This window comes from Mugil cephalus, chromosome 9 (genome assembly GCF_022458985.1).
Source record: "Mugil cephalus isolate CIBA_MC_2020 chromosome 9, CIBA_Mcephalus_1.1, whole genome shotgun sequence".
Lineage (NCBI taxonomy): Eukaryota > Metazoa > Chordata > Actinopteri > Mugiliformes > Mugilidae > Mugil > Mugil cephalus.
In genome coordinates this window covers 23,854,961-23,882,274 of record NC_061778.1, presented here as the reverse complement: position 1 = coordinate 23,882,274, position 27,314 = coordinate 23,854,961, and the positions used below count along the sequence as shown (strand labels likewise).

The 27,314-nt window shown below is 42.3% G+C and overlaps 1 protein-coding gene across 4 annotated transcripts in view; it reads left to right on the top strand.

Annotated features, from left to right (window-relative positions):
* dscamb (Down syndrome cell adhesion molecule b) overlaps positions 1-25,266 on the top strand; it is a 113,708-nt gene extending 88,442 nt beyond the window's left edge. The window contains exons 12-33 of one of the 4 annotated variants that reach the window (XM_047594824.1): positions 5,254-5,450; positions 5,915-6,011; positions 6,249-6,377; positions 6,462-6,629; positions 7,854-7,924; positions 8,201-8,444; positions 9,265-9,411; positions 10,382-10,537; positions 10,626-10,765; positions 10,918-11,071; positions 11,226-11,343; positions 11,450-11,616; positions 11,941-12,039; positions 13,181-13,369; positions 13,693-13,983; positions 15,331-15,507; positions 15,944-15,974; positions 16,213-16,328; positions 16,413-16,577; positions 18,608-18,808; positions 19,242-19,544; positions 23,828-25,266. In XM_047594824.1, coding sequence (XP_047450780.1) covers positions 5,254-5,450; positions 5,915-6,011; positions 6,249-6,377; positions 6,462-6,629; positions 7,854-7,924; positions 8,201-8,444; positions 9,265-9,411; positions 10,382-10,537; positions 10,626-10,765; positions 10,918-11,071; positions 11,226-11,343; positions 11,450-11,616; positions 11,941-12,039; positions 13,181-13,369; positions 13,693-13,983; positions 15,331-15,507; positions 15,944-15,974; positions 16,213-16,328; positions 16,413-16,577; positions 18,608-18,808; positions 19,242-19,544; positions 23,828-24,369 — 3,902 coding nt within the window. In that variant the 3' untranslated portion in view covers positions 24,370-25,266. The remainder of the gene's footprint in view (positions 1-5,253; positions 5,451-5,914; positions 6,012-6,248; positions 6,378-6,461; positions 6,630-7,853; positions 7,925-8,200; positions 8,445-9,264; positions 9,412-10,381; positions 10,538-10,625; positions 10,766-10,917; positions 11,072-11,225; positions 11,344-11,449; positions 11,617-11,940; positions 12,040-13,180; positions 13,370-13,692; positions 13,984-15,330; positions 15,508-15,943; positions 15,975-16,212; positions 16,329-16,412; positions 16,578-18,607; positions 18,809-19,241; positions 19,545-23,827) is intronic. The other 3 variants (XM_047594825.1, XM_047594826.1, XM_047594827.1) reach the window with 3 other exon arrangements.
* Positions 25,267-27,314: the final 2,048 nt, after the last annotated feature.

Sequence of the window (27,314 nt, the reverse complement as noted above, 5' to 3'; positions counted from 1 at the left end):
TGCATTTCTGCCTCATTTAAATCCGTCAATACCTCAATTACAAGCCGACGTGCAGCTTAAGAAAAGAGCAGTCTGCATGTGTCTCAGTTTTATTTGCGCTCTCAGCCTGTCTTTGTTTCTTAGACATTCAGCACTGAGATTACAAACTAAATTTACAAAACAGTATTTAACAGTATTTATTTTATTTTAAACACTCATTCATTTGCTTCCATCTGTACTTCATGGAAGTGTCTAAATCTGCAACGCAGCCAACGAAACATTCACTTAGTTCCCATCACAGATCGCACTGCTGACTAGATTGTTTATATCTGATTGATATTTGACTAATACATCATATTTCAAAACCACATTTAAATGGTCCAGTGTTTTAAAACTGACAAAGAAATAATTCAAGGTACATCTGCCACAATTATCTTTGTTAAAATCTTCCAGGTGTACCAGCAGTTTTGGCATTTTTGCTTGAAACTTTAATAAATTTATTAAATGATTAATCTCCTATTAACTAGTTACAAGTTACATTCTCTAGAAACAGCATTTTTTCTAGTTATTATTATTTGCCTCCAAGGTGACTACATTAAGAAGTGCCGGTTTTTATACAGAAGATGTTGTAGAGACTAAGCTGACAGACCTTGTCTGTCATCCATAGAAACCATAGGGGAAGGGGCTGCCATTTTCAAAAGAAGTGGTGATTGGGCAAATCTGCTATTGTCGTCTATCACAAGTTTACTTTAAGCAACGAGGGAACACAACAATCCGCTGTCTGGGGAGATTTGAAAGCTGGCAGCCAGTTTACAATTCATGCCTTTGTAACTTTGAATGGACATTTTTAAGAAGTGCACAGCATTTTTACTTTGAGCAAAAGTTCTTCTCACCGTTGTCACTGTAAGTCGTAGTTCCACACATGATACAGTGAGCTACCTTGAAGTTTGCATTATCTCATGAACTTCTCACACTCTCATAACAATCCAGCTGCCTCGCAAGGATAATGTGGCCACTCAAGTTGTGCATACGGTTTTAATATACAGCATTTACCTTCTACTAGGTTCTGTGACAGAAAGTCTGACACAATGAGGAGAACCTGACAACACTGACAAAGGATCTGAAGTGGTCCGCTTCCTTTTACTTCTCCTTCTATCTTTGCACCTTCATTTATTCCCTTTCTAGACTTTGCTGTCTTTATTTCCTCTCTTTCCCTCCCCTTTCTAGCCTCACGGTTTTCTCTTTCTCCCCTGTCTCCCCTCTTCCCACTCACACTTTCTCCTCTGCCTGTCCGTGTTTTATTGCCAGGCCCCTGTAATATTGCTGGATATTAAAAAATATACATCAACCGAGCAATTACAGGCTATCAAAAAGAATAGGTTTAGCCTGGGGCCCTGCGAGTGCTGCACGGTAGATGCATAGAGATGAGAGAGGAAGCGAGTGAGAGGCCTCACCTTAGCTTGGGCACTGAAGCACAACCACGATCACTGGAGATTGTAGAACATTTTAAGCACTGCAGTCGACTTGCTTTATTCACACACATGCACAAACACTGATACAAGGTTAAAGACGGATGTGCTATTTCCAACTACACACGGACATATTCATATAAGCCTATTCATAGACAGGAACATACTGTACACATTCCTGTGCAGACAGTCATCTGTTCGGTCTTACAAACATAAATGTATCATTGTTATTTCACACAGGAGCTTTACACACATATACAGGCTCATTGTGAGCACTTTCTAAAGCTCTTCTGATGAGTAAACATGATCTTCGTTGATGTAAACTTGCTCTGCCAAGGCCTCAGATTTAGGTGGAGAAAATAGCCCCTGTTAAGGAGCAATAACATTTAGAGAAGGAGCTGAGGAGACTCTGTTAATAGGACTCACTTAAAATTCATAGTTGCTATGCAAAATAAATCAGCGATTTCCTGCGCGGGGGCAGTGGGTAGGGGAATGATGGTGTGGGGAGCGAGGGAGAGGGAGGGGCTGCAAGTGAATAAGAGATGAGGTTTAAACGTTGGCAGTCCCAAGTCTGACACACACAAATGCGCACAGACTTACGTACACGTCCGTACACTGACGCACAAACAAATGCAAGCTGCTCCCTCCTTCCGTTTGTTGCTGGCTGCTTCAAAGAGGGAAATGTACTGTGAGAAAAAAAGACAGAGAGACATGTTGAAGGAGTCTGTGTGTATGGGTTTATTTGTGTGTGTGTGTGTGTGTGTAGCTCGTTAACTTTCAGTTTGAATCTAAAAGATACAAACTAGAAATCGTGGCTGATTTTACTGCCAGATATTTAATTATCATAATTAAATCCGATATCAACATTTCTTTCTCCATATGGATTGATCCATTTAGGAAGTAATCTCTGAAACAGTTTGAAAAAGCCAAGAAATACTTGGCCGATGCACCTTTCGCCATCTATCATGGGCTAACTTCAACCAATCTGATCAACAAAAGATATAACCAAGTAGGAGAGGTTGAACAGGACACACAACTACTGTTGGCTGAGGAACTTGACAGATTAAAAAAATACCCAAAAACACAGAACCTGAAATTGGCAAGAGTGATTGTCATGTGATGTCTCAAATCTTGCAAGATGTAATGTAAAACTATTCACGCTTTGCTCATTGCTTCGTTGCTAATATTTGGTTGCTAAGGGATGTTCCAGGCCACGGTTGCCTGTCTATCTCTTGATATTGGCAAACATGCATCTGTAGAGTTGGGGTTGGTTGAAGGCCACAATGAAATGCTGCACTTCCATTCTAAGGTGGTTAAAATGCTACAAACCACATGGACAGTGTTTCATTGTGGAAAACATTTGGGGAAATTGTGTTACCCTTAAAGTTTAGGTTCACCCACCAAAGGCTCTCTGTCTTTTCTACATTTCACGGCCTCTTGTCTTGCAGCCACTAGCCCCTTTCTGTGTGCCTGTTTTGCCTTGTATAAAGTTTCAAATGCCGCCGGAAATTGGTCAGACTATAGCACATGCACTGCTGAATGATAGATAATGATTGAAAAGAAATAGTTTAACACCATGAGCATGATTCAAACAGGCCATTCACACAAGTACAGTATGAGAAATGATTCATTATAACTTAAAGTACTTTAATTGACTTGTGATGGTCTAACCTTTCTGGTGCTCAGTCAAAGTGGACCAGACCAGTGCTTTTATAGAGCCCCAGCTGTAGATAAGTTATCTACAGCTGTTTAACCCAGGGGAAACCTCTACATGTGGGGGGCATGTATCTATTGCTACACAGTGTTTATTGTGGCGTATGTGTGTCTTTGGTTCTGCTTTTGTGAACATGCATCCCTTTTCCATTCCTTAACAGTGTGTAAAGATGGATGCGTGTACAAGGCCAGAATCTCTGTTTCTGTCTCGACTTGTGCGTCTCTGAATGTGAATGTGTGTCTGTATATGTTTGAAAGCGTGTGCTTGCCCGTGTGAGACAACAGCACGGCCAGCGGACTTGTCTGCTGTGTGTGAATAATCAAAGTGGTCTCTCTCATCATTAAATCATCGCTGTCCTGGTGGGAGCCTGAGGAGGGAGATGGAGTGAGAGAGCGGGGGAGAGAGCGAGGGATCATAGTTAGCGCTGCAGGGGTACATGCTCTCCCTCTCTCCTCCATCGTGTACCGTGGCTGAGATGTGTCATGAGCACAAGTCTTTTCTGCTCTCTGCGCTCGCCCACTTAGCTCCCCTAGACACAGCCGCTCTCATTCGCACACTTCCTTACATATGCACGCACAGTAAAACAGTCATGCACACAGACATGTTACACGGGAGAAGGTACAGACATCCGCACACTGACTGAAACACACAAATTGCATATCTTCTCTCAGAAGAGAAGGCCCCCAAACCTACTACGCTAAGTATTTGCCACATGTAGCTGCCCTTACTGTTTGGTTCAGTGACACACTGCTCCCTACAGCATGTTTACACTACAGATACCAAAAAACTTACAATAAATGCCATATTCTGTCCAATGCAACTGAATCCTTTCTACAGCTGCCCAAGATTATTCACAAACTCTGAAGTTTCCATTCAGCTCTGCATGGCTTTATAGCATCTTTCAGCTTATTGTTTTGGTTGTGAACCCACTATGTTCCCTTTATTTATTAGACCGGAAACCAACAGAGTTAGTTCCTAGCCAGAGATCTTTAGCTGACGTGTAGCAAGAAGGGCCAAACATTTCCATCAGGATTCCAAAAGAAGAGTAAATACTGACTTTTTGTATCTGTTTATGCACTACTATTCAATATAACCATTCATTTCCAAAATTGGCTGCTTATGCTTGTGTTTTATTTTCCCTAAGAAAAAATTACAAACCATAAGAAGGACATTATAATCCCAGCGTGGTGCTCTAAAAAAGGACTCCAACAATTGTTTTTGCCCAAAAAATGTGCCTTGACTCACAGAGATAGCCTTAAGATTAGAAGCTCTTACACGAGTGGCAATCAGATAGTTTGAAGCTGAATTAACTGCATTACAAGGCATGTAATAATACCTGAGATAATGTCCACATTGATGAAGATTAACATATTCATTCAGTCTGCTCAAACTGCAGAAGTTAATACGGTGTAATCCATTCACTTCCACACTTTAGAGATCATTATGCAGTGAATAGCACATGAAAGTCTCTGTGAGTGCTGTGATGGGGAGACAGCTTCATGTAGAGAGAAAAAGAATTAAACAAAGTGTGAGTACGAGAATAGCGTGAGTACACACTGCGGGTGAGAGTCGTTCACAACATATACTCGTTCTGCCGAAAGACACACTCTTGCGCACGGGCTAGATGTGTTGCTAATGAGGCTGCTGTGTGGTTACGGCATAGAACCAGACGGCTCCACACTCAGACCGATGGGAGTTCAGTTAGGAGTCACCTCTTTTTTCTCTGTTCCTCTCCCTCATCTTTTGAAAGCAGCACGTTACCGTTTGCTGTCATTATCAAAGTAGGCGCAGGCTTACCTGAAGGGCTGCTTTGCAATCTCAAAGTATTGAGGGAGACAGGTAGACTCAAACACGAGTTCATGATGCTCCCTGGAGTCTTTAAGCGGTTGTCATAATTTTCAGAGAAAAACAGAAACAGAATTTCCTCAGAGTATGACAAAAAATAGAGTGCGGTTTTGGAAAATATTAATGTAAATGTGTGCCAATTACACTTCTGATATGACTAATAATTAACCAATGTCATTTTCTTTTCATTTTTACTCATTCTCAACATCTTTGCTCTCTCTGTCCCTGTTTGTCATGTCCATCCAGTCCCAGCCATGATCACCTCCTATCCCAACACCACTCTGGCCACACAGGGTGAGGAGAAGAGGATGAGCTGCATAGCTCACGGGGAGAAGCCCATCATGGTGCGCTGGGAGAAAGAGGAGCGCATCATCAACCCAGAGACCAGCCGATATGTAGTCACTGTCAAAGAGGTGGCCGACGAAGTCGTCTCTACTCTGGTGGTGAGCGCTCGGTTTCACTGTAAATCGAAAGCATTATGAATCTTCGGGGAGCTCGCCAGCCTTCAGTCATTTTTATCTACACAGACAGATGGAAAGCAGAGAAGGAGATAGAATCGGGGAGGCAGGGCAGAGAAAATTCAGCCTAGAATACATTCACATAATATTAAAATCTGAAAGTAGCATATGAAATATTAAAGAGGAACCGTCCAGTTCAATTTAATGGTGGTTAAAACACAGTATGAGTACATATGTAAAGTTGTAAATTCATGGAATATGTGCCAAGAGATAATGTAGTAGTTAAGTGTCTCACATGGTGTCTCTGTCGTTACTTCATCTCAGAGTAAAGGATCAAAGTGTTGAGTGCACTATCCTTCCTTCTTAATTTGGAAGGATCACTTGTAATGAAACAATATTTTAGATTTCTTACTTATTGTGAGCCTTGAGTATAGTCTGTTTCTCTGTAGATTATGCCAACAGTTCGTGAGGACTCTGGGTTCTTCTCCTGTCATGCTATCAACTCCTTTGGTGAGGACCGGGGCATCATACAGCTGACAGTGCAAGGTAAGCCTCAACTCAAACTCGGCTTGGCTTTTTTTTTATTCCACCACTCTGGAAGAAAGCAGGGAGTAGTGAAGGTTTCACTCATTTATTAATTTACCTGCTGCACAGTGTGACTCCTGATCTTTATCCTGTCTCTCACTGGGGAAATCACAGAGTAAAACCAAGACATTAGCCTTGTCTGCCTGCCATGCAGTTATGTTTTAAGATTACCTTTCTGTTGTGTTCGCGTTTCCTCAGAACCTCCCGACCCTCCAGAGGTGGAAATCCGGGAGGTTAAAGATCGAACCATAGCTCTGCGCTGGACAATGGGCTTTGATGGCAACAGCCCCATCACAGGATATGATATTGAGTGCAAGAACAAATCAGGTAGACATGGAGCTAAAGCTAAATCCTGAAGTGTGTTGCTATCCATTGCTAACTATTCAATTTGTCCTGGTTCTTTTCCTCTAGCTTCTTGGCTATCAGCACAGGTTACCAAAGATGTGTCACCACAGCTCAACCAGGCCACTATTATTGACCTCCATCCTTCCTCCACGTACAACATCCGCATGGTTGCCAAGAACATCATTGGCAACAGCAACCCCAGCAATGAGCTCACCATCACCACTGACGAAGCAGGTCAGTGAGCCTCTAAGGACTGCTATGTTGTGCTCTGACACAGTCCTGTGCAAATTCCTCCTCCGTGGTCTCATACACAGATTTGTGTTACGTTCCCCAATTGACTAGGGGTTAATCAAAATTTAGCCAGCAATGAAAAATCTAAGAAACCAAAAGGAAGCCTGAAAATGTGTTTTATTTACAGTGAAAACAGCTAGCTGAACAACAACCTTAATCAAAAATAATCTAAACTTAAAAACTAACCCAAAACAGACCTCTCTTGTAGTATTGGGTTGATGATTGCAGCTTGAATGCCAAGCACTTTGCGTATATGGCTTCCTATTTGGTAAGCACAAAATTACCTGGCCCTGTTAGGTACATAAAAAAAAAAGCAACTCTCTCTCAAGTTCGACTAGACATTGGCAACGCAGCTATAGTCCAGAATGGTCCACTTGGCAAATGAATTTATGTTCCTTTATTAAATTCCCTTGATGAAAGTGGCATCACCTCCTGAAGCATGGGAGAATGGCAGCAATTAAAAGCACACAGAATGGAGTTACAGAAACACTCAGCATGTAACAATTTGCAGCGGTCTTCAGCAACTCAAAGGTAGAAACGACATAAATTATATTGATCATAACATTGACACATGTAAACTGATTAAATCATTTTGCTCACCTGTGTGCTGATAGGACTTAACATTGTCATTGTAAGTTGTTTTATCCCTTTACTCCTTTACTCACTTAATAAACAACTCTACAGTAAATAAAAGTCTAAAAAGAAATTCTTCACATATAGTCTGTTTCCTCCCGGCCCATGTACCTGTTGAGTCACCTCTGACATGATTATTATCTGGCCATCATGTTTGATATGTGATCAGTTCGCCGTTGCAGCGCTATCTGGTGTTCGCTTATCTTTCATTTCCTGTAATGGTCTGACCGCAGGCATTCAAGCACATTCAAATGGACCATTTTATCAAATTCATTGCTAAAATAAAGTAATAATCTTCTGGTGTCAAATTATTTAAGGTTAAAGTTGATGACATTCCATTTTTTTTTTTTTTTTAATTATTATTAAGTTGAGGTGAAACCATCTGCAAGGCTCCCGAAAAGGCAAAAGCATGAGGGGAAATAAATTCTCAGCTCAACGGCGCCATCTAGAGAATCTGAACCATCTTTATGGTGGGTCATCTCTTCCATTTTAAGCACAGTGGTAGTAATGCTGAATTATACGGTTCATTTACAGCCCCTGATGGCCCTCCTCAAGATGTCACTCTGGAGCCCACCTCCCCACAGACCATCAAAGTTTCCTGGAAGGTAGAGTCCAAACTTTTAAATGTCACATGATGATCCAAGGCATTGAAACCATTATTAACAAGATATATTAAAGTAGACTGTTATATAGGATAAATGACAGGGGTCAGAAACAGAGAAATTAGCATGCTTATTCAATTGAAGTTCCATTTAAAATATATCTCAGTGTATATGGTATATCAGTCATATATCTGGTTCTGGTTTGTTTTAAATACATAGAGCTGACAGAAGATAGACGATACTCTGACCATGTTTCCTGTGCTAATCCCCATTTTTCAGCCACCCCACAAACACCTTCAGAACGGTGTGATCCGTGGCTACCAAGTGGGCTACAGAGAGTACAGCCCTGGTGGGAGCCACCAGTTTACCATCATCAGTGTGGACACCACAGGAGACACCACAGAGAGCATCGTGCTGGACAACCTGAAGAAGTTCACTCAGTACAGTGTGGTGGTGCAGGCTGCAAACAGAGCAGGCACTGGGCCGTCTTCACAGCAAGTGGTCACCAAGACACTGGAGGACGGTAAGCAGTGGATGTGGGCGGCTCAAATCTGTTAAATGTACATATATGCAGTATGTTTGTAATACGCTATGTGCAGTTTAGGTTGCTACTTTGAAATGAATGCACTTGTTCTGGGGCCCTTTAGATGCAGTAGGCCTCAGAAAGCACCAACATATTCTTGTGAAAAGGTTTCCATCTCCTGGACATTTTCTGAACTACAGTGCATCATATTGGTACATTTCATGCCATGGAAGTTCAATGGATTTAAATACAGATTCTCCAAATAAAATTTTTGTGTGCTTTCTCTTTTTACATTCAGTTTAGAGCCCATGGGATTACTAAAATCTCTATCTAATCCAATCAAATCCAATCTATTATTCATTTTTAAATTATTAATGTAAAACTCTTAACTATAATTTATGTAGTGTATGCAAAGACGTCTTTGATTTGTTCTCATTGATATTTTGAACTTCATGGAACTTTTCATTTGGAACAATCACAGACAGCAACTGTGGTTAAATGTGAGGAACCATTAAAACATTGTTAGAATTAAACTATACCTTTTAGTGAGGTTGCTTCTGTTGAGTTTACATAAAGATTTCCCAAAAGAATGTGTTTATTTTATTTATAGTATTGGCTATTGATTAAAAATGATACACAATTTAAACTGAGCTTCTTGAATTAATATTTGATGCCAGTCTTTTGTAGGTAACTCATTTTGGGTTCTCGGTAAATTGCTGTGATCACTGTACTCGGCTGGATAATCGCTGCTATTGCCACTCAAAAAGTCCTCCATTAAGCCTCCTCTCCAATACCTTTCCCCCTCCCTTCTCTGTGTTAGTGCCATCGAGGCCTCCTGAAAATGTCCTGGCCGTGGCCAAGTCTCCAGAGGTCATCTCACTGTCCTGGATGCCTCTGCCCAGAGATGCTCTCAATGGAAACCTGCAGGGCTACAGAGTCATCTACTGGGCCAACCTGCCAGATGGAGGTATTAACAGACAGACACTGATATTACTTGTTAAACGATGCTATTTAATGCTCATTTATCATTAATGCTCTATTTTGTTGCTGTTGCTTGTTCATCCATCCACTAGGGGAAGCTATGCTTTTGTGATAATGCAATATGTAATATGTTCCCCTCATGGAGAGACTCGAGTCGGAATACACCCTGGATGGGTCTCCAGTCTATCACAGCACTAACACAGACAGACAGACAACCATTCACACTCCCATGTACATCTATGGCCAATTTAGAATTATATTGTTGCTTTGTTTTGTTATACTTTTGTGTGTGGATTTTTTGTTTTAATAAACAGATATTTCCTAATAAATGACCAACACAAAGGGAAAATTGTAGCTGATTCACAACTCTTTGAATTAAATTGTATGTGACTCATCCTGTTTGAAGTTTACAGCATGAGACACTGGTAACATATTTCAAGGCTTAACAGCAGCCTATTTGGCACTTAAAGTATTGATGGGTTTTTAATTGCAGAATCAACTTGTCTTATTGGGCCATATAAGCTTATGCACATATTTGGTAAACATCAAACTATATGAGTTGCATTACATAAGATGATTACTTTCTAGTGCTGATGAGCAGTGGAAATGCACAGGGGGAATATTTGCGGTTATTTTTCCTCCGACTGTGTAGCACTATAGCAGTGATCCAACCTGCAGCCTGGCTGGTCTCCATCAATAATTCACAATGCAATAACCCCAACCAGGCTCAATGCTTCAGCTCTGAGTGACAGGGCATAAAGAGAGGAGAGGAGAGGAGTAGGAAGCAGAGAGTAAAATCCCATAGCACCTGCTTTGTTGGGTTAAAATGCTTCATTGTACAGTCGAGCATTAACCATCATCTTGTGCTTTTATAACTTCTCTTTGCTGAACGCACTGTTCGTTACTAACCCCGTTTGATATCCAGACTTATTTAGATGTCTCCTCTTCCCTGTCAGAACTGGGAGAAATTAGAAATGTGACGACCAGTCAGCCTTCCCTGGAGCTGGATGGCTTGGAGAAGTACACCAACTACAGCATCCAGGTCCTAGCCTTCACAAATGCTGGAGATGGTGTCCGCAGTGAACAGATCTATGTCCGCACTAAAGAGGATGGTATGAGAATCTGATGTCACAAATTTGTACTGCTATATTTTATATCGGGCAGACACTAAAAGTTTCGATGTAATCATTTCCTCCATAGTTCCTGGTCCTCCAGCAGGAGTGAAGGCTGCAGCCTCCAGCAGCTCCGTAGTGTTTGTCTCCTGGCTGCCTCCACTCAAACTCAATGGCATCATCAGGAAATACATTGTCTTCTGCTCGAACCTGCATCCGATGGTAATAGTATTTGTATACCACAAGATTTTCATGGTCTTCTTCAAATTTATCAGTCTGTCAGCTGTGACCTGCATCACATAAAAATCTCCACCTCTGCAACTCTGGACACTGCTGCTTCCCAATGATACATTAATCCTTTCTCTGTCTCCGTTTTACAGGTGATGAGTGAGTTCGAGGCGTCTCCCGATGCCTATTTCTACAGGATCCCAAACTTGGCTCGGAACAGGCAGTACAGTATTTGGGTGGTGGCTGTGACTGCTGCAGGTCACGGCAACAACAGTGAGAAGATCACAGTGGAGCCTCTTGCCAAAGGTGCAACATCCTAACTCTTCTCCAGCACTTTCTGTTAAATAGATATGTTCCCAGACTGTAATAGATTTGCAATGATTGCCTCAATATTGATACTGAAATCTCATAAAGTCTTTGCTTATAAGGAACTCACTGAACCTGTTTGTGCTGCTTTTAGCTCCAGCCAGGATCCTGACATTCAACGGTACAGTCACCACACCTTGGATGAAGGACATTGTTTTGCCGTGCAAGGCTGTTGGTGACCCTCCTCCTACCATCAAGTGGCTCAAGGGAAGGTAAGCCACAGCAAACAATCATGTAGTAATCATCATCAGCATCATCATCACTGAAGATACAAAACCTTCACATATATTTCCCTGTTTGTTTGTTTTATTTTTCCAGCACCAATGGGACACCTACACCAGTCCTGGTGGATGGCCGACGTAGTGTCCATGGCAACGGCAGCTTCATCATCCGTACCGTGAAAGCAGAGGATTCTGGGAACTATAGCTGTGTGGCCAGCAACAACTGGGGTTCAGATGAGATCACACTTAACCTGCAGGTCCAAGGCAAGTATTCGTTGTTCTAGAGATACGTCTCTATCAATATCTAAAATAACATGGAAAATGATTATACGCAAATATGCACTGGGTACAGTATTTCTTCATAACAATAACCATAGTCATTTTTAAGCTTGATCCGCTGCAGGGATTTAATCATATTTCTAAGCTCTTTATTAACTATAGAAAAAAAAGAAAACAACACAGTAAACCATGTATATGGACAAGAGTGCAGTCCAAGTGTCTGAAGTGAACCTTGACAAGGAGGAAATACACGGTATAAAACAAATACCAACCGTGCAATGACCTTTTTGTTTGTCCTCACATCCACAGTCCCCCCTGACCAGCCACGCCTCACAGTTACTAAGACTACCACCACATCAATCACACTGTCCTGGATACCTGGAGACAACGGAGGGAGCTCCATCAGAGGTGAGCCTGTCACACATGCACATCCAGCCACTGCAACGGCAAAGTGGACACTTTCATCACAGTTAAATGGGACGTACGCACCCACGCTAACTACATACATTATCCATTATATGAGAGCAATCACCTCCCTTGAGCTGTTTGTGATAGCCAATGTCACCTCCTGCTTGACTGCGGTCGATCGCCGCTGTTCTTGTGCTAGCATCTCATTATCGGCTGGTACAGCACAATACCCGAGACCCAAAAGGTAGATTAAAAAGCAGCAGGGAAGACTGGGTGTGTTTAAGTGAAAGATTAAAGCATTCCATCTTAAAGAAAGCACAATCACACTGAGATTACTTGTGGTGATTTATCATTGCTCCTAATAAAGCTGTTCCTGTCTCTGAACTGTAGTCACTGTAGAAGCTCTGTGATGTTTATTTTGCTTCCCTGCTTACAGCGTCATCATCATTACCTGAGCTGAGCATTGTCTATTTGTTGCCCTGCTGGCAGCATGCTCAAGGGATGACTGTCACCACAAAATTCATGAATGAATTATTGTGTCTTTATTCACAGTGTAGTTCCTGTAAAAGGAAAACAAAGGAAAAATAGTGTCACATTTATATGAACATTTATATCCTACATCTATATAGCCCTGTTTAAACAGTAGTATATCTTGATGAATTTTGATGATGTTTTCACAATCTGACACATTGGAAAATTGATATTGATATTAAAATGGGAAAATAGTAAATCATGATGTGTCAACCTGAAACCCTATCAGAGTGTCATAATAAAACCAACCAGGGCTTATATTAGTATTAGTTAAGCATTGCACACACTAATGTGGTTTAAAGTTTATTTTTATTTTTTTTGTTTTTATTTCTATGTATCATTTCTTTTCTGAAATGTTTTCAGTGTATATATATATGTATATATATATATTTTTTTTCACAAAAACTTGCTTATTAAGCAAGGATGTTCCCTCATTTCATACCCCCTTCTTATAGTTGTATATTATAATCATAAACGTTATTGTAATATTAAAAAATAATTTTTCATAAATTCTTGTGTGTTTTAAGCACATTTTAAGCAATAAACTAAATTCTTTGTCTGTGTTATAGGAAAGACGACTCATTTGTTGACCTCACTGTCCTCCCCACAGGTTACATCCTGCAGTACTCAGAAGACAACAGTGAGCAGTGGGGCAGTTTTCCCATCAGCCCCAGTGAGCGTTCTTACCGTTTGGAGAATCTAAAGTGCGGCACCTGGTACAAATTCACCCTCACAGCCCAGAATGCAGTGGGGCCGGGGCGTATCAGTGAGATCATTGAAGCTAAGACCCACGGGAAAGGTAAGGAGAGCTGAATTAGTTTAGTAAGTTTTGAGTTGTGAGCCTCAGAATGAGGCAAAAATGCACGGCTGTGATAATAACTATGATCAATCAAAGCAACTTTGTTTGGGAGCCACACTCATATACCCACAGTTGTAACTCTAGAGAGAGACTCAGATAAGGGAATATTTTATTTTTCCGAGCTAGGTCAAGATTACATTTCTATTGATTTAAGAAGCTCATAAGCCAAGAGAGTCATTTTACATGTATTTCCTTTTTTGACCTGATAGTCTTTGTGATCGTTTTGAAGTCGCAGCTTCAACTTTCTGTCTATCTTTTCTCAGAACCACAGTTTGCCAAAGAACATGAACTCTTCACCAGCATCAACTCCACCAGGGCCAGACTCAACCTGGTCGGCTGGAACAACGGTGGCTGTCCAATCACCTCCTTCATCCTGGAGTACCGCGCAGTGGACTCGGCCACTTGGACCACAGCCCAGCGCACATCGCTGACCAAGAGCTACATCCTGTACGACTTGCAGGAGGCGACCTGGTACGAGCTGCAGATGAAGGTCACCAACAGCGCCGGCTCAGCAGAAAAGAGGATCACCTTTGCTACTCTCAATGCTGACGGAAGTGAGTTTGGATTACACAGAACGCCTGCACAGTTACTGAGGATGTTTGGATCATGGTGGAACACCACTGACAGTCGAAACTCTGATATCATTTAAGACCATAGAATGGAATAAAACTGAATCCTATCAGATTTGAATAGGTGTTATGGAGCGTGTTTCAGTCTCACAGCATTTTTTTCATTAGGGTGCTACGATGCTTCGCATCAGCACAACAACAGAAAGAGTTCTGTTTATTAATTAGATGTAAGCCGTAATTGGAGAAAAGCAGCAGTTATTATAAACCATATTAAATGGTAAACAATATAAAGACATAAAAAAGGATTTTTTCTTATGAATAAAAATGTTATCAGTGTTGCATCATGAAGTGTGGTTCAGCAGTTCTACCTGCACCGTATGTGTTTAAAGATTATTTGTGTCCTGACATCCTCTAAATAAATTGAATCATATTGTGGCAGCTAAGCTGAGTTAGAGAATGGGGATGGTGTTCAGATTCTCCACAGGTCGTAGTGTGGCTCTGTTTGTGTTGTGCTACAGATTGTGTCAGTCATGCACAAAGGAAGTGTATAATCTGTGGAGAAGGATAGGAGGTGGTGAGCGCTCTGTGCTGCACTCCAGACTGTTAATTCATCCCCTTTCAAGAGTTTTACTGGGATGTGTAAGCTGCCTGTCAGGATATGAGTAAGTGTGTGTGTGTGTGTGTGTGTGTGTGTGTGTGTGTGTGTGTGTGTGTGTGTGTGTGTGTGTGTGTGTGTGTGTGTGTGTGTGTGTGTGTGTGTGCGCGCGGGGCCAAGCATGTGTGGATGCTGTTGTCAGCTTGACAGTGTAGCTCAGCTCAGCTGCTGAGCCACAACCCTGGAGACTAACAGCACACATTCAGCCTCCTACAAACCTGGTGCTCCAGCTTCAAACCACTGCAGGCTTCTCTGTTAAAAACCATTATGAAAAATACGTAGTTTATCCATCAAACAAAGACAGCAGCAGGCATGAGGAACAAAGTTTAAGGAAACTGGAAATATATTTTTTCCGAATCAAACTGGCTCAGTAAAGATGGGGAGAATTTAAACTTATCTAACAGTTAATTTGTTATTTCCAAGTTCAGGTCACCCAATCTCCTGCAGACATCCCATAGAAGTTAATGTGTTTATCTACATGTTAAGGATAGAAATAATCTATAATCTAAGTCTCAACATCTTTCTTTACCTCACTGTGGCATCTTCCATCCTTGTTGAGATTTTGCACAAATGTTTCCCAAAACAAAAGTACATTCAGAAAAGAAACGATCAGTCCGAGCAATATTTAGATCAACCCTTTAGACAAAAATTACTAAGTCGTGTTGATTTCTTTCAAGGTACCATCCCACCCCTGCTGAAAACAGGAGATCCCATCTCAGACAACATGTCAGGCAGCGGAGGTCTGAAGATGGTGGTGACCATTACCTCTATTCTCGTGGTGGCCGTGCTGGTTTTTATCATGCTTATGGTGCTAAAGAGGAGAAGGAGGGAGCAGCGGCTCAAAAGACTCAGAGGTGGGTTGTAAATAAAATGCAGTTGTATTTTGTATAATGAAGCCCAAGCATCATCTGCTCTCTAATGTGTGATTTATCCCCAAGTTCCTGGATGAATCACCCGTCTGGTGTATAAACCCAACATGACTGTGTGCAAATACGCTCACCAACACGCCCTTAAAGCACAGACACAGCAGAGGAGAAAACAGAGTACCATCGGATTAAAATCCTCTGATGCTCAAGGACATCTGAACAAATTAAACTCTATTAAGCACAAAAGAAAGGCTAAAGTTCGCTTTTATAGTTCTCTACTGGTCTCTGTGTGTTGTTAAACGTGCTTTAGTTGTCTTATTTGTAAGAGGAATTGTCTCTGATTGTACACTCTTTCCACTGCTGTAGCTTATCAACCTGGACTTGTACTATTATGGTATTAACTACCTCTTTGCTGACTTCACAGATGCCAAAAGCCTGGCAGAAATGCTGATGAGGTACGTATTCTTAATTTTAATTTATGAACACTGCTTTCCTTTAAGCAGGGGACATAAATCACAGTGTTGTCCAGAGTTACGGTGCCTATCAGGAAAAATCTAATATATTGCACTCTTGCTGTCCCTCTTACCTTTTCAGCTACTTATCAACTTAAGAGGAACTGAATTAGCATTTCTGCGATGCAGTGTAAAATTGCACAGCTGAAAAGTAATGAATTCTTCTCATTAATCTCCCCAGTAAGAACACGCGGACGCCGGACACGGTGAACAAGCAGCAGCAGACGTTGAGAATGCACATCGACATCCCCAGAGCCCAGCTCCTCATCGAGGAGAGGGACACCATGGAGACAATCGGTAGGATGCTCAGAGTGATACATTGTGTTTTCTATCACCATATCTGGGATACTTGCTCCTTCACTCCTGTGTCCCCTCTCTTAGATGACAGGTCCACTGTGCTGCTGACCGACAATGACTTTGGGGAGACCAATAAGCAGAAGTCCTCCACAGTGACGCACACAGTCCACTACCAGTCTCTGTCCCAGGCCACTGGACCGCTGGTGGACGTGTCCGATGCTAGGCCTGGAACCAGTGAGTCCCACCACCGTCAGTGCCCAACATTTATTTCCTTTACTACTAATACTAATGCCAGTACTGTGTTACTAACAATAATGCAATGTTGAATAATTGTCTTATTTTGTAGCTATAAATCTGGTAATGTTCTTCCTGAGGATGCCACTTTGGTAACAAAGAATTAAATACAAACACTGATTACAGCATTTCATTGCACATTCATCTGAATTACAGGCAAGGCAAATAGCTTTTCCACCCTGTCTTAGTCTAACTGTAGACGGCCCTCGTACAGCATGTGAGCCAGAGATCACGAAGAAGCAGCAGCCGTGCCTTAGAGCAGCCGCCGGGCTTCTGGTGTTTGAGCCTCGGTGAAGCAGAACTGATGAAGAGTAGTGATCTCCATGCTTCTTCTTGACACGTTCTCATCTGATTGCCCTGCTCCAACTGGCCATTTGGGCCTGAGTGCACATGGAGACTTAGTGATGTACTTTGATGAGTTTGTGCAGGCAACTGTTCAGTACACATTCAGATAACATGATTTATTTTCATTTTTACAGCTCATAGACATGTAGTTGGTCTAGTGCAGATGCAGTGGCTTAAACTTTATATCCTGTTTCTTAATATGCAAGACTATAATGTCTTCCAGATATCACAGCATAATATAAACAGATATAAAGGCATACAATGCATAGAGCAGAGCATAGAGCAGTATCTGTGCCAACGCACACCTTCATGCACAAACATGTTCATCACAGTCAAACACACGTGCGACCAAACCGTCACATGATTGGTTCATTTAACCTGACCAGTGGGGCATGAACCCAGATTGCTGACTCAGACTTTTTTTTTTTCTCCCCTGCTGTTGGCCAAACACCTCCATCATTTCATCCCTCCATCCCCGCTGATAGAATTACTGTCTGACCTACTACAATTACCGGCGCCATTCTTTTCTGCACAGATCCAATCCCGGCCTTTTCTAAAGGGTCTCATTCTGAATTGGCCCATCAGAGCATGGAGCAGCAGCCTGTCTGGGTCAGGCTGAATGTGCTGCTATTTATATGTCTGTGTGGAGACAGGTGGAGTTTGAGATTGATGGGAATGTTCAGTGCTAACAGAGAGAGGGAGTAAATTGTTGATTTGTGCTTCAACACAGCAGGAACTCTTCCTCCTATCAAACTTAGCTTCAGTCTGTGTAGTTTTGGTTTTTGATAGTCCAATGCTGATAGTACAGTGATAAAAGAAATGTTTTTATTTTATTCTGGTATTGACAGAGATTAAGAAATGAAATTTTGGTGAGAGACCAATATCATTCTAATTTAAAATTTGATTTTAAAAACAAGCACTTTATACTGTCATGTCCCAAGTATACATTTCCCCTACTAGCAAACATTAATCTACAGTATACTGAATGGATTAATGATTAACTCTTTTATTCAAGCAAGAATGTCTGTTAATTTACAGGGAGGAAGCTCTCGTGGAATGTGTTGTGGAGTCTTTACCAGAACCCAGATCAAGATGGTACAGTTTAATATTGTGACAACTGAATGAAAAATGAATCCAGTCAGACCACAGATGGTAAATGAAGCCCTGAAACCCTGAAGCCCTGAACAGTGGTTTTGAAGCTCAGCGTGGTGCTCTGCCTGGTGCCATCTTGGCCTTGCCTGACTCCACTCTACAACTAATTCAAGAATGGCTGAGCATGAGTGGAGCTGAGGCCCACGGCTGTTACTGTCAGCCTGTGAGACCACCACGCTGTCATGTATAGATGACAGTCTTGCATAAATATTCACCCCTATAGAGTCGCCATCAGCCTGTAAATTATTATGTAGTTGGGCTTTTTAGCATTGAGGTCTAAGTGGGTTGACTCACTTTTACACCCATACTCAGGTGGTCTTTTAAGGAACTGCAGTTTTGCCATCACTTCTCACTTCACTTCATTTCTCAGCCCTGGAAACCTGCTTGAACCAGACTGACATGTGCTTAATGTTGCCTAGAGATTAAAGTAAGTTTTTTTATGATGTCAGCTCTGTTCACAAACTTTTTGCCCACTCTGTTCCTACTAGATCCCACTGCCAGACGCACTGCCAAAGCTGGTCCTGCCGCAGCACGGAGCCGCTACGCCAGCCAGTGGACTCTGAACCGGCCACACCCCACCAGCTCCTCACACACCCTGACCACTGACTGGAGACTCCCCACGCCACGTGCCACTGGATCTGTGGACAAAGAGAGTGACAGCTACAGTGTCAGCCCCTCGCAGGATACAGGTAGAGGAAGGTGTTGCGGTCCAGAAACAACATGGACATGCAGCGTTATTTTTCATTTTTTGAAAGGCTTTCTAAAGTTGGGGGATTTGAAAGAAATCGTGTTGTGTTTGTGAGTTTGTCAAGCATGAAGGAAGTCTGCATGTCTCTCATGCTGGCTTCTCCACAATCCAAATGTTGGCCATAGTTTTATCCTTTCAAAGTGTAACTGGGGCATACTGTTGGCTGACGCATCAAGACTACAAATCCAGCTTTAAAACACCTGCCATTCTGCCTTTATTTCTCCCATGCTTTTGTATCTCTCACTCTACAGTGCTTTATAAAAACAAAACGCTCCAAAAACATCTCAAAATGTTGGGCTGTATTTTAAAAAAGTATATTGCAACAAACTGCAGTATGCATTACAATAATATGCACCACAACCTGTAATCATCAGATCGTGCACGGAGCAGCATGGTGTCAACAGAGAGCGCCTCCTCCACCTACGAGGAGCTGGCTAGAGCCTACGAGCACGCCAAGATGGAGGAGCAGCTCCGCCACGCCAAGTTCACCATCACCGAGTGCTTCATCTCCGACACCTCATCCGAACAGATGACAGCAGGGACCAACGACTACACCGACAGCCTGACCTCCAGCACACCGTCTGAGTCGGGCATCTGCCGCTTTACCGCTTCACCACCCAAACCTCAGGATGTCAGCAGGGTCATGAACATGGCCGTGCCCAAGGCGCACAGACCTGGTGAGGAAATGGACTACACACCAACTCGTCTGTACTTTACCGTCCTCCTTTTACGTTCTTGCAGCATATTGTGTAATGAAAATCATCGAACTACACTTGGAACATGGAAATAGATTTTTTTTAATCACCATTACTCCTTTTAGTACTCAGCAACCTTTGTTTTCTCTGTAGTTAGAGTGTTATGTTTTTCAAATTTAACAAAAGCATTTAACTGGACTCTTGGATGAAGTGATTAGATGTTGGTGGTCAACTCTAAGAGTAATATCATTTTCGCCCATTAATCAAAAATACATTGACCTATAGTACTAAATATGAAAAGGACAATTTTACACAAATATCTAATAGGATAAAATGATCAACACTGTATATCTGTATATACCTAAAGTAAAACTTTCATAAAAACTTCAACTATATTAACTGACTCTCCTACATTATCTGCCTGGATGGGAAATAGAACTTGACCGGTAGTGGCAACTTAAAACCACAAGGAGGCAATTCCACTTTGTAGCTGCTGCAAATCAAACTAGATGATACCACTTAGTCATTAATTGTAAGTGGAGTCCCCCTCAGTTAAGCGTTAGTTAAATTCTGCCTCAGTTGAACTTAAGTCACCTTTCTGTCCTGAGGTTGCCTCCTGTTCAGACTGCTTCAAACCAGACCATTTTACGGTACATTAGTTAGTTTTTTCTAGTCCTTCTGTGGAAGTAGCTGCTGTTTTTCTGCACTTTAAGACACAGTAACTAAGCCCATCTCACGTCGTGAACAAGGATTATGAGTTGCACCATCTCCTAGGGATCGGCCCAGGGCTGCTCTTTATTGTTAGAAAACTGAAAACTTTTTTTGCAAGTAAGAGATTTTAGTTTATTATTTGAAGACTATAAAGAGTGTGTCTCAAAAGCCTTTCATCACGTCTGCAGAGTGAGGAAACTGTGCTGTCTCCTCTCAGGTTGTAGTCTTACCTTACATGACCCTTTGCTTGTCCCAGCAGCACTGTGGATCAATTACGAGGTCCAGCAGAGCACGCTGACGGGCTGCAGACCACACACAGAACCACAGACACCATTCTCCTCGACACGTGTACACAACTCATCCATTATCTCTTCAGCTGTCAGGTTATAGTGTGTCAGGGGCCACTAATAATTAGCAATGTTGGAGGTGTCTGTGCGAGCACCAGAAATGTTGATGTGTGGTATGGTCACAAGGGGAAACCGTAGTAAAATCCTCACTTTGGACAGACCAGAGTTGAGGCAATCAGATCTCCTTCTTAGGTTTCAGGCCTCATTATGTTTTGAACGTTTGTGTGCTGGACACACAGACTCATATCACCAGGTGACCAAGCAGAGAGGGCAAGTAAAGGCCATCTGTCTGGAACTATTGTCACTCATTACAAAACAGCACCTCACTGCTACAACAGAAACCTTTCAATGTAATACCAGACTCTCAGTCTTTCAGGCTGCTGTTGCGGAGTACTGAATGCTCTGACCCTGGTGTCACTTACACTGGACATAGAGTACAGGCATGAGGATCACGCTGTGTTGGCTCGATGGAAATCACTCTGAATACTGAACAAAATACATAATGTAAACTTGTATAGAAAGTGAGGTTCAAGCGGAAAATGTTGCATTTATTTTAGAGTCAGACCTAAATGTGTATGTATTGTATTTTCATTAGAATCTTCGCGTTTCTGTTGTTTTTATTCAGCTGCGTCAAACCTTATGTATTTCAGCTGACTCTGGAGTTAGTGGGCTGTAAAATGAATGTGGTTTTCTGGAAGGCATACAGCTAACAGAGACTTCAGTGATAAGTAGAGACCGCTGGATTAATACATGAATTGAAATCTGGGGCTCTAATGAAATGCCTAAGTGCACACACATATAACGCTGCTTTGGCCAGTGTTTGTGCTTGTGCCTATGGTAAGAATTAGTTTTTGAGTATGACATGCTAACTTGTTTTGTAATTGAGGTTACATGACCAGGTATGTTACTTGCATCAGGTGGAGTGATGGGGCGCCGATCCTTAAGGACTAAGTGATCTGTTGTACCGCACATTGTTGCTTATGTTTATGTTCAGAAAATGCTAATGGGAAAGAAGCTTATCCAAACTGTTGTAAACTTTTCCAGCAGAGTACAGTTGTCAGATATTATGTTCTGTAGCATTAAGTGTTAAGAGTTATTTCGTTAATTTAGCTGTTTTTTACAAAGATGTGGTTTTATATTCGATTGTGGACGTTGGTGTTGCTGCTGGATATATTTTTACACAGATTTAAAAGTGGTATCAAGCTTCTCATTTGACTCGATACTTGTTAATTCCATGAAGGTACCTTACAGAGCTGAAACCCAGGCTCATTGTGGAGGCCAGTTTGCCTGACTGAGCTTCAACCCCGTGTTTGTCTCTATTACATCCAAGCGACCTGTGCTGACCTCATCTGTCGTTCCCAGAGGTCAAAGGCAGATGTGCAGCCTCTCCTCTTGTAGCTGTTCTGAGAGAACAGCTTCTGTCCCTTCATTGGCTCGTAGGAGCACATCCAAGGAGCCCGCGTCCCTTTACACCACGTTCATCAACACTTACAGCGCCCCAGGCAGCAGTCATCTTATGATAGTCCTGTAAATATGTTGTACGTCTGGATGTGTGCGTCTCCCTGAATGTCACACACATTATAGAAATACACACAAGAGACTGAGCTGACGATGCAGCAGACACTTACACAGATTAATGGTTTAGCAGAGAGTGGCTGTTGTATTCTTGTTACACAGTGTCCCATTACTGTACAATCTGCAGTTTACTGGCTGATGAATTTTCAAACTACATTTCTAATGAGCTCTTGCAGAAACGCTTAAATCTATATTTAATTCAATTAACACTCCTAGCCATTCATCATCTGCGCTGGCACTAATAGGGCTTATTATGAAACACAGTGAATTATTCATCCTCGCCCGGAAATCCATTCTCCAAGGTCACATGTTGAACGGACTCTGCAGGGACCACCTCATCTGTACCGGCATTAGCTCTGAGTGGGCCGGCAGGGAGCGAGTGTGGACATTTGTGCATGTGAGAGTGGGGGAGAGAAAGAACATGTGTTGAAAAATGATTGTAGCAACAGATCATATATATAATATGTACACATGCAGACACTTGTTGAACTCTGGAAACACTTCATTACTACCAAAACCTTACAGATGTTACTCCAGCAACCGTACACCATCCTGTGATGGGCTAATTTGATCTGATAGATATGTAATCTGTTCAGTAGAATAGATACGATGGTAGTAAACCCAGTGTATCTATCAAATCTGACCTGGTTTATCTCTTTACAGGAATTTAACTAAACCTTCAGAACAGAGAGAGAAAGAGAACTAGCGGTTGACAAATTCAATCTAGACTTTATGTGTGTACAGAGACATAGCTCATCACTCAGGAAAAAACATGACACGCAAAGCTAACGTTGTAATATTCAGCTTCCTATTACATTATGCTCGGCACATTTTCCTGATAGCAACTATTAAATGAAATGGATCCACACTTGGGGAAGATTGGTATTACGTTAAAATAATAGTTGTGTGAATCATAATTCCAGAGAGGCCTGAGGTGCTCAAATGGAACACTGTGAATAGGAGTTAAATATGGATTTTCAGCTCTCTGTGCAGTTAATTTAAACCGAGGGGAAGGACAAATATAAACGGAGTTTATGGAGGACCTGTTGAGAGCACACTGTGTACCCACGGTGGGGACCTGAGAGAACTGCTACACTGTCTCTGGGGATGAGCAGAAAATATTACCATAGCACCAGATTGACCTCAAAGGAACAGTCGGATCATGTTTGCAATCACGTCACATCCTTACATACAACAACTGTCTGAGGACATTCAACAGAAACTAAAGTTTTTAAGGTTAAAGCTCAGTGACGTTTTCAGTGTTGTTATTTGCAGTGAAATAAACACATGCAACAACAATGTGTAATAATACAGGGAATGAACAGCAATGAAGCAAAGAGAATAAATCCTCAGGGCCTTGCATCTCCTCAGAGTATTTTAATATCTTTCACCAAATTGCTTTGGTTTATGAAAAGTATCTTAATATTTGTGACTGAGCCTCCAACGCTTAGTCTCCTGACACAATATAAGAATCTATTTTAAAATATGTGGCTAGTACCAGCCTACTGACTAGTTAGTGAACACATGGAACCTTTAAAAGTTAAAAGAGGAAAGGAAAGGCCATGTTGCCATCGTCCTGACCGTAACATAACTACACCTCATGTTTTCACCTGTTTGTGTTTTGCCTCCTAGGAGGAGAGTTGGTCCACTTGCCACCGTACCTACGTATGGACTTCCTGTTGAACCGCGGCGTGCCTCTGCCATCCCGGGGTGGTGGTGTCAGCAGCAGTAGTGGCAGCAGCAGCAGTGGAGGTGGAGGAGGTGGAGGAGGAGGAGGAGCAGCAGGTGGTGCAGGAGCGAGCGGAGGTGGCGCTGGTGCTACAGGGGAAACAAGAGGAGGTGCAGGTGGAGGAGCCATGGGCCAGACCTGCCTGGAGCCCCAGAGGAGTCGCACCTTGAAGAGGCCACCTCCCATGGAACCCACCCCAATGGAAGTGCCCTCACCCAGGGAGGTACAGCAGTGGCAACCAGGAACTGCCTCCACCCTCCCCCACAGGGATGTCCGGGAAAGGGGAGAGGCCCGGGGTGAAGTCCGGGGAGATGTCCCTTCCACGGGCGATCTAGCCCAAGCACAGGCTGTCAAGCTCAGCACCTCCCAGGAGTCACTGCTGGACTCCAGAGGACACCTGAAACAAAGCAACAACCCCTATGCCAAGTCTTACACTCTGGTATAACACTGGGACACAGCGGACTGCTTCAGACCACAGGACTGCTGCAGACAGACTGGAGGAGGACGGACAGCAGACAGACGACACGCACAGGATGGACAGTTTTCCACAACAGAAACTGTTGTATATAGAGCCGTTTCTGACATGCGTCTGAAGTGGATGCTTTTCTTTCTTTCTTTCTTTCTTTCTTTCTTTCTTTCTTTCTTTCTTTCTTTCTTTCTTTCTTTCTTCTCTCGCTCTTCTCTGTTGCTTTCACACTTCATTCTCTCACACCTCGCTCCTCTTCTGATGAATTTTCTCTCACAGTTTTTATTTTCTACTTGAGTATTCTTTTATTCTAAAGTGACTAAATATGAGGATTGCCAAAATGATTTATTTAAAATTTGAGAAAGAGAAAAAATACTATTAAATTTATATCAAGGACAGTTATAGTCATTATTATTATTATTACTATTATTATTATATAAAAACAGAAAATATCTAAAAAAAAAAAAAAAAAAAAACAAGAAGGGAAAGTGAGGAGGACTCTGGAGCACTCAGCAGGAGAACTTTGCTTTCTTAATTTATTTTTATTTTATTGTCGCAGTGTGATGAAATCTGTGATTGGGAAACCGAGGGGGTTTTTAGCGCTACGGAGAGCCAGTAGAAGAGAAGAGCGACGCCGGACAAGACCGCCAATGCTGACCAATCGTAATGTTTTTCAACCTTTCTGACGACTGCATGGCGACTGATCAAATGACATTAATAGGAATGGCTGGAAATCCAAAAAAAATAAAAAATAAAAGAGAATTTTTGTCACACTATGAAATTATACAATGTGAATATATATAAAGAGATCACTTTTATTTGTGGATATTATGGGGAAATGATTTGGTTAATAAAGTCCTTAGTCATGTTTGCACATATCTGAGTTTGATTTATGTTGTTGGAGGCTGACATCCTTCCCTTCACTAGTTCGTGTCTTCCTCCTCCATCCTACTGTGTATCTCTGCTCTGCTTAGTCCCAATTTATTCAACTTACATTTCTCCTATACTTTCCTCTGAGACCTGACATATACCAAAGAACCCTTGCTGTGGTTGATAATATCTGAACGGGACCCGATAATTAACTGTGAAGAGTCACACTGAAAACTGCCAATTAACTACACAATAAGTTTGGTCATGTGCCTTATTTCATGTCAACTCTCTGGGTTTTGGCTTGTGGCCCCTAAAAACCAAACGGTACTAATACCCCTGCATTATGACCGCTGACAGGTCAGGTGAACAGCTGTAGAGGCGGAGAAAGAAAAAAGATGAACTGGTGACAGGGTCATGGGGGGCTAAGGCTCACTGATGCTGACACCCTGACTGTCCACCCTGTCCACCACCAAAAGCATCCGCAATGTTCATGGAAACACTGGAACTGGGTCACAGAGCACTGGAAGAAGGTGGGCTGGTGCAGTGAATCGTGTTTTCCATCTGGTGGATGGGCGGGTGCGTGTGCGTCGCTTACCTGGGGCTGTGGATGTGGGGATATCCCTCAAACTGCTGTTTTCTTTGGTCACTGACCGAAGAAAAGGTCAATGACCAAATATGTCAACTGCTAAAAGTCAGGATTTCTCTTCCTTCTCCTCATGGATTTTGAACATTATTATAAAAAAAAATATTTATAGGTTTTCTGTCAAATATTTGTCATTTTCCTTGGATTTCCAACACTGGCTTTGATTTATAAAGCACAGGCTATAAAAGTAACAAAAAGGTGTCCTCAGCAAAAACAGATCCATCACTAATCCTTTAACCGGGGATGTTTGAGGGGATTATACTGAAGACTCTATTTCTATCATCTTTCTTTGAATGTCAAGTGATTGTCACTAAGAGGAATTATTTCCTTATCAACGAGCCACAAGACCGACCCTGTGCACACGAACAGATGAATGCACCCAGAAAGCAAATAGAAAAGGTTCATGTTGATGCTGTGTCTTGGTTTTGATCAACAGATGGCACTGTGCCGTCACTGAATTGAGTCCATTTGCTTCCTCCAAGCAGCGAGCGTGTGGACTTTGAGGAGGTGGAAAGGGACGGTTCAGCACCAAAACTATTTGTGACAACCTGGAGGGAAACATCAAGGGCAGCCCAGCGGTCTATTCCAGCGTGTCTGCCATTTGCCGGAGCGCACCGCCCTGAACGCGGTGAATTATTCATGCCGGAGCTGACACTGGGACCCAGATCGGGTTTACACTGTCAGGCGGATCCCCACAGCACCCCAGAATGCGGATGAAACGGCAGACACTGGGAAGAGATTGCACGCACATAAATACACGTGCACTATGAGCATGTGCAAGTTTTTCTGTTGCTTGGCAGAAAAATTAAAAAGAACAAAGTGGGCATGCTTACAGACTAGCTGTCAGGCTGCTAAGTCACCAGGAAATCATAACGCACTTCTTATAAAGGAGCAAAGAAGACAGTGACACTAGAAATAAAAGTTACAGCGAGTGAATGACAATTATTGCGGTTCCTTTTGTGGATCTGTGGACTCCCCTCGCTGGTGTGTGGTAGTATAATGAAGACAAATGGCCCACCTGCACTCTGAGTATACTTTATGGCTGCTCACTTGGCCTCATACATTACGAAGAGGCAAGATTGGAGCGTTAGAGTGTGACTTGCCTCCTGGCTGCACGCCACTATCTCACCTCCCACCACGCTCAGCAGCCGGAGAGGAAAACACTGATATAGGGGAGCAGGAAGAAGAGCTTTCAAGGCTAGATCCACAGTGAAATGCTTCTTCACTTCTTCTATTTTTAGTTGCACATTTGCACTAGAACTCCAATACGCATTCAGCAGCTCTGATTGGGAGTTGTATGTGATTTAATGCTGTAACCAAATTATTGATTTCCTACAGAACTGAACTGTCGGTGTTATTATTTATCATGGCACAAGCTAAACATTTCAGTCCAGTTCCACGATTTTCTGAG